We start from the raw sequence: 7937 nt of genomic DNA on the forward strand, positions 1-7937 counted from the left end.
GCAGATTGGGATGCACAGCTTCAAGGGGAGAGAGTTTTGAAACGTGAGCCAAACAATAAAAATGATAACAATACGGTGGCGGTGGTCAGACCTTTGATCTCACTGGATATATCGGAAAGTCAACAATGTTCTGGAAGCCCCAGAACAAGCCGAAGAGCTAGACATACATTCCATTCCAACACCGTAGATGAACAGGAGGACGAAATACTTGGTCACATCCCTTTCCGAATTGCGCTATTTGTAAGCACATTTCTAAAGCGTCTCACAAACAGAGGAAAGGCGGTCGTGCCCGGAAGGCGAGTAAGCCGCGGGGCTGACTATATGGCTTGGAAATACCGTGCACCTACATATTTTCTGGAGACAAAAATATGTCAATACCTTGGCTGAAGTCGAAACTTGAAAGTCTCAACTACGAATTTCCATAATCATTTTAGTTTCTAAAACTGACGGCAGTTTATAAAACACTTAGATCATAAATGAACCACTCATCTGCTCCACTAATTAAGCCGGAATTCACCTTAAATTCCATCAGATGCTTTTATTGTCTGCATATGATTAAATCAGAACTTGAAAATATTTACCTACTTGGTAAGTTAAGCACGTCCCTTGTGGGTTTCGTTTACATAAAGCTCATGTTGTTGAGAGTAATTTAATTATCCGTCAGACAGCTGGCAAGCATGTTCATGGTAGAAGATTCAAATGCAAATACTGAGTAAGATAATAAACCAGAGAAACGGCTTAGTTGCAATGGTGGCGTGCTTGTTCCATTGACAAAGTTACTATTTTACAGTAACCATATATTTTGCCTTGCTGTACACTGACTATAAAAAATCAGATGCTTTATTTCTCTCAGCTTTATTTATTTCATTACTGGAAGATTAAAAAACTGTTAGCAGAAACGTGACGGAAACATGAGGAACGGAAATTTGCACACGAAAACATGACGGAATCATAATTACGACGTTTCCGTTCAGGAAACTCAACGGAAACGTAAGATATACCTTAAAAATGAGATTTCAGTGTTTCCGCAACACTAAATGCAACCGTTTTTTTTTACAGCAGACGGTTGTAACTCTTAACCTCATAAGAATTCTAGTTTGCGTAACAAAAACAGTTCTTGAAATGGCAATTCAGTATTGTCCGTATGAAACGACCATTTCATTTTCCGTGAAACGTGATCAAGACTTCCCTTTACCACCCTCATGTCATGGAGTCACTTTGGTGGTCATTTAACACATTTCTGAAAGAGAAAAAATACAAACTTTAAGGGCCCTGAAAAACGGTACCAATCATTGCTAGCTTCAACATCCGTTCGATTTTGTTGAACACGATGTTGAAACCATTTGCATTTGCATTTGCGCCCTAATCGGTCTATAAATGACTTATCCATGTCCGTATCCATAGTAACAACCGCGGCTGCAGCCTGGGACTGAATACCAAGCCTCTCGTAAGCTTTGCTGAACCCACAAATGTTGAAGTTCTGTTTAAAGCAAACCATTCTCTACCTTGAATTAACTATTACTATTAATTCATAAATTGCTCTGAATTACCTATTATCTTTAATTTAGAAGGCTGTAGGTATGTATATAGATTATGGAAAATGGTCACATATATATTTTTAAAAGACAAGCCAAGTGTATGGACATAGGATTCGAACCTGTCACCTTAACCACATACAATTATTGAAGCCCCCCCATGTGGGCTTTTCAGCCACAATGTTAAAAAATGTCATAAATAAATTACCTAAAATAGCAGAAAATCAACATGGACACAAAAATATGATATAATAAATAAAGCTATAAATTTATATACAATTGGAATTTTTAAAAAAATGAGTCTTAAAGTTCTTTGAATAGTTTCATTAAATTATTTTTGAATTTTGTTAACGACGTAGCATGTTTGATGGATTTTGGAAGCTCGTTCCATGCTTTGGCTCCTGGAAAGCTGAAAGATCGTTAGGCGACATTTGATCAAGTCCAAGTTTTTTTTTAATTTGCAGAGAGTTTCATTTTGGCCTGCTGATCACTTTTGTGCAATGAAAAATTGGGGTCACCGAGTTCGTTTTTCAGATATGGGCAACTAAAGCCGAAAATAGGGTGTTTTTGCAAGACTTTCCTGTTACCATGGTAACGTTACAAGAATGACTGCATCTTGTTCAGCAATAATTGATGTTTCACATGGTACCACATATTGCTGTTACATGATAAAGTGTTGCTTTGTCAATCCTTCTAATAACAAGGTGTCTTGAAAGTGTTGAAACTGGTTTGAGCCACCCTAAACTGTGCACGAAATGTACCTAGAAAGCAAATGGATGTGAAATAAGGCATACGAGTTGCGTGCGTTAACTCATGACTGAAGAATTCTCGAATTTGGCGGATTTTACATACACAACCCACAGAAAGCCTTGATACATCTCTTATCACCGTGAACATAAGGGAATCAAACCAGGAACCTAAATTACGTGATATTTACAGTCTCTTTTATTCAATTTGCATGTCATTTAAACCCTCGTTCATTCAATTTACATGACATTTGCAGTCTCCCTTATTTGATTTACATGATACTTACAGTCTCCCTTATTCGATTTGCATGATATTTACAGGTGCCTTTATACCATTTACATGATATTTACAGTCTCCCTTATGCCATTTACATGATATTTACGGGATTCTTTATTCTATTTTTATGATATTTACAGGTTTGTGTATTGGATTTACATGGTCTTATGTCCCTGCTTTTAGAAATTTACATGATATTCTTAATAATTTACATTAAAAATTGAAGCGCAGCCAGGATTAGGCATATTAAAATACAATAAAAAACGTTCTCTGGCTAAAAATTTTCAAAAAGAATATAAGCTTTCGGCTGTCGATCTACAGCCTTCCACGGATAAAACGTTGAATGTGAATTAGTGAAATATATACAGAAAAGGCGAGATAAAAATGATAAAAAGAACAGAGTAAAGGTATGAAAAATGGTGGCTATTGTTTAAAAAGAATTTTATACTGATTAGGAATCGGCTTAAAGTTATTGTCAGCATGCTTGGTAGAAGAGGTGTGCCAGGACTCTAGAGTTTTCCTAACACGAAAAGAGCCTTTGTCTATAACTCGAGAATGGTTGAAATCAATGCGATGACCGAAAGACCACGCATGTTTCGCAATGTTTGACCCATTAGCACATGTTTTTACATTCCTAACGTGTTCTTTCTTGCGGGTTTCAGGCCTCCTGGAAAACAACTCATATTTAAACGTATAATGGAACGAGCAAGCATGCATTGTATGAAAGCTAGAGTCTCCATTTGCCATGACCAAATTAAAACCAAGAATCGTACCATCCAAGAAACACTCAAAGAATTGACACCTTTGGTCTCCTCCGATAACCTTATGGCACTCAAGGATTTCTTGAAAAGAAGAGCCGAGGCCGTCCGCGACAATATTAATACCAGACACGCCAAAAAGCTCAGCAACCTTCACAATGAATTTAATTCATCCTCGAACCTTGTAGACAAGAGCAATTGGGTAGTTAACCTATCCAAAAAACCTCTCACTGTTTCTGAACGATCTCTCTTAGAAAAGGGTCCTAAATTTGCTCCAACTCCCAACCAAATCCCACACAAGAATATTGTTGCTGAAGTAGAAGCCGCGATCCACCATCTACCAGAAGAATCGAAGAATTTCATTCGTAACTCCACCGCTACGATTCTTCACAAAGCAAGACCACCTTCCCATAAGAACCTCAATGCTGATGAAAGAAAAGCCCTTCAAGATTTAAAAAAAGATGAGACCAGGATTTTAATGAAAGCTGATAAAGGAAACTGTTTTGTTGTCCTGGATAAAAGTGATTACGACAGTAAAATGGACTCTCTACTTAGTGATCGTACCACCTATGAACTAGTCCTCAAATCCCCCTTCAAGAGGATTGAACGTGAACTCAACAAAAGGCTTCTCGTCCTGAAGAATCATTATAAGATCAGTGATTCCACTTACCGCAAACTCCACTCCACTGATGCCATACCACCAGCCATTCGTGGATCAATCAAACACCACAAACAAGGAAACCCTGTTAGACCCATTGTTTCATCCATTGGCTCAGCTCTCTACAATACTTCCAAGTTTCTTACCGACATCTTGTCACCTTTACAAAACAGTAATGGTTTCTCTGTTCCTAACTCTGCCAAGTTTGCTGAAGAAATCTCTAACGTTGACATCCAGGATGACGAAGTTATGCTATCCTTCGACGTGGTATCACTATTTACAGCTATTCCTGTAGACAAAGCCTGTGATTACATAAGCAACAAACTACTCAAGGACAACTCACTTCCTTCACGCACGAGCTTAGACAGTAATGAAATCATTTCTCTGTTGAAATTTATCTTATCTAACAATTACTTTATTTATGATGATAAGATATACAAACAGATCCATGGTTGCGCGATGGGTAGCCCCGTCAGCCCTGTGGTGGCGAACTTGTGCATGGAAGCGATCGAAGAAATGGCCATTAACACGTCTGAAGTACAACCTAAAGTATGGAAACGCTACGTGGATGATAGCTTCTGCATCATCAAAAGAGATGCTGTTAATTCTTTTCATACTACACTTAATTCCATCGATCCACACATCTTATTCACTATTGAAGAGGAATCTGACCAACAGATCGCCTTCTTGGATACTTTGGTTTCTCGCAAGGATAACACGATCACTATTGATGTTTACCGCAAAGCAACTCACACGGACAGATATTTAGACTTTTCTTCTCACCACGACAAACGCCACAAGATCAGCACAGCTGAGACCCTCCTACACCGCGCAATTAAACTCCCAAGTACACCGCAAGGGAAAAATACCGAAATCAATCACGTCTTTGATGCTCTACGAGCCAACAACTATCCCTCCTTTGTTATTTCCAATATCTTAAAGCAGAAAATTTTCCAAACCAACCACACATGCCATCCCTTCACCTGAAGAATTGGTTGGCATGTTTTTTAAATGGTTTACGCCTCAAGAGAACCCTAACGGTTTTGCTGTCCTTCCTTTTATCAATGGTGTTACGCAACCTCTAACAAGAATTCTTCGAAGACACGATATCCGAGTTGTAAATAAGCCCCTCAAGACTTTACAACAAGAATTCCTTTCTCCTAAATTCAGACCAGCTATTGAACACCAACCCAACGTGGTTTATAAAATACCCTGTGCCGATTGTGATTGGTGTTATATAGGTGAAACTGGCCGTTGCTTTGAAACCCGCAAGAAAGAACACGTTAGGAATGTAAAAACATGTGCTAATGGGTCAAACATTGCGAAACATGCGTGGTCTTTCGGTCATCGCATTGATTTCAACCATTCTCGAGTTATAGACAAAGGCTCTTTTCGTGTTAGGAAAACTCTAGAGTCCTGGCACACCTCTTCTACCAAGCATGCTGACAATAACTTTAAGCCGATTCCTAATCAGTATAAAATTCTTTTTAAACAATAGCCACCATTTTTCATACCTTTACTCTGTTCTTTTTATCATTTTTATCTCGCCTTTTCTGTATATATTTCACTAATTCACATTCAACGTTTTATCCGTGGAAGGCTGTAGATCGACAGCCGAAAGCTTATATTCTTTTTGAAAATTTTTAGCCAGAGAACGTTTTTTATTGTATTTTAATAATTTACATGTTTCACATGTTTTTTACAGGATTTCTCAAAACATTTAAATGGGTAAAAATCATGTAAATTTTCATTTACAGTATCTTTTTGAAGATTTACATGTTATTTACATATTTTTTTACATACTATGGAAATTTTTTTATTTTTCCAGTGGTACTGGTGGAGATGGAGTCAATAGTTTTTTTTTTAGTTTTATCATGTCTCTCAGATAGTACGCGCGCTATGGTTGGCTAAGTTAGCGGTCCGTATTCTACAATACGGCCCGCTCTACGGCCCGCCAAGTTTGAACTTTCGATAAAACATTATCTAGCAAGTTTTTCATGTCGTTTCTGTTACATAAACTTGTAAAACTATTTGAATCTTGCAAGCAACTATTTGAAACAGCCAAGAAGATTTAGTTTTTCGGATTTTGACACGGCAATCTTTCTGGCAGTTGAGCCTTCGGCTTGGCTTCGACTAGTTTCCTTGCCCGCGTGCCGGATTAACCTCAGAGATCTATATATAATAATTATCTTACTAACCTCGTTTTCTCGGTCCGTACTGGAAGTTAGAGATCACGGTTTTTTTTCCGTTGATTTATGGCCCAAGCGCGAAGCCTGCGGGCCATAAATCAAGGGGAAATAACTCGGTCCGTAACTTACAGTACCGACCTCGAACTCGGTTAGTAAGAGGTATTTAAAGCTTATAGAAAGTGTTGGAGAAGTCCTGAACAAGATGTTCACGAAGCCAACCACCCTAAAACCTGTGTATAATTTAATTTATTTGTTAAGATGTATAAGAGACTATATCCTGAAAAATAAGGGCGCTTTCCGTTAGTCAGAACAAGCCGGTCAGACCATACCATACCATTTGTAAAGAGAATTCCTCTATCAATCAGAAATGGCCAGCTAGGGTTTTAGCGAAAATAAAGAAGCCTGTCGAAAGAAGCCTGTCACTTTCATTTTCCAAATGCCCGGTCCGGTTGGAGAGTTCTGACCTTTGGTATGCGCCCTAAGGTTTGAATTTCAACAGAAGTCAAGTAAATGTCATTTAATTTCCATGGGTTATTTCAGATCACTGTGGTTGCCTTCCACGCAGGATATTTATTGATGTGCCCCCGTGCATGATGATGATGATGATGATGATGAACTTTATTAATGTGTCGAGAATCTCTAGCGCATAGCACTAATTGGTGACACAAAAATAAAATAATGTAGGATAACAATTCTAAAAATAGTAAAAGCTAGGGAGACTAAAAAGAAAGCTAAAACCTACTTACAAATAAAATTTTTGTGTCATGACATAGAGTCTCAAAGTTAACTATTACAACGCATACAATTGCTGCAGCCATCATCAGTTATGACAGTCAGGTCTGTTCTCCTGATTTTAGTCTTAAATCTGTGCAGACTACCTTCAGTACGCAATTCTTTTGTAAGTTTCGACCAGAGGAAAGGGCCGTAGTATCTTATCGAATGCTTTCCATATTTAATCGTATTAAAACAAGGCATTTTGAAATCCGAATTTCTTAAATAATATCTTCTTTTACAGTTTGCATTCAATGTAAAAAGTTCTTGTATTTGACTTGGGAGTAGGTTCTTTTTTGCCTTGAACATGAGGATTGCAATTTCCTGAAGCCTTCTGTTGATCAGTGAAGGGAGTTCAGCCAGACTCAGGAGCTCGTCATACGTAGGAGGCTGATTCATTGTTGAATACTACTTTCAGGGCTCTCTCCTGTAATCTTTCAACTTTACGTTTGTCTGAGGCTCTGCAGAAGTACTGCAGTAGGTCAGGCGAGGCAAGATGGCAGCTCAGTTCGTGGAGTAGTAATTTAGCATGAGTAGGTGTAAGCTTTCTTAGACGTCTTAAAACTCCTATCTGTTGGCTGTTGTAGCCTTTTTACAAACGAAACTAATATTCTCACTAAAAGTAAGTTCAGAGTCCAGGAGTACACCGAACAATTTGATGGATTTCAATTGTTTTATGCTAATAGTCCCATCTATATGCAGGTTTATACTATTATTTGCCTCAGTCCCAGAACCCAGTACTTAGCATGGATTGATATTTCTGAACATTCACTTGTAGCAGCTTTTCCTTGCACCATTTAGTAATAGTTTGCTACCTTCACTCAGCAGTTTACCCTCAACAATACTAGCAGACGCAGCCGAGGCAAAAATTTGATGATCTTCTGCATACATAGGAATTTCCTCCTCAGTTATATAAGTGAGGTCATTTTGAAATGAGTTCCACAAGAGGGGACCTAATGGACAACCACTTATTGTATTTTTCCACTGACTATTCACTGGACCC

At 38.2% G+C, this 7937-nt stretch overlaps 1 protein-coding gene across 1 annotated transcript; it reads left to right on the forward strand.

The window, feature by feature from the left end:
• Positions 1-3254: 3254 nt before the first annotated feature.
• LOC137968842 (uncharacterized) lies at positions 3255-4961 on the forward strand. Its single transcript, XM_068815315.1, has one exon. It carries the CDS (start codon positions 3255-3257, stop codon positions 4959-4961), a length of 1707 nt encoding a protein of 568 aa, XP_068671416.1.
• The last annotated feature ends 2976 nt before the right edge of the window (positions 4962-7937 follow it).

Source organism: Montipora foliosa, chromosome 8, assembly GCF_036669935.1.
Source record: "Montipora foliosa isolate CH-2021 chromosome 8, ASM3666993v2, whole genome shotgun sequence".
In the NCBI taxonomy this organism is placed as follows: domain Eukaryota; kingdom Metazoa; phylum Cnidaria; class Anthozoa; order Scleractinia; family Acroporidae; genus Montipora; species Montipora foliosa.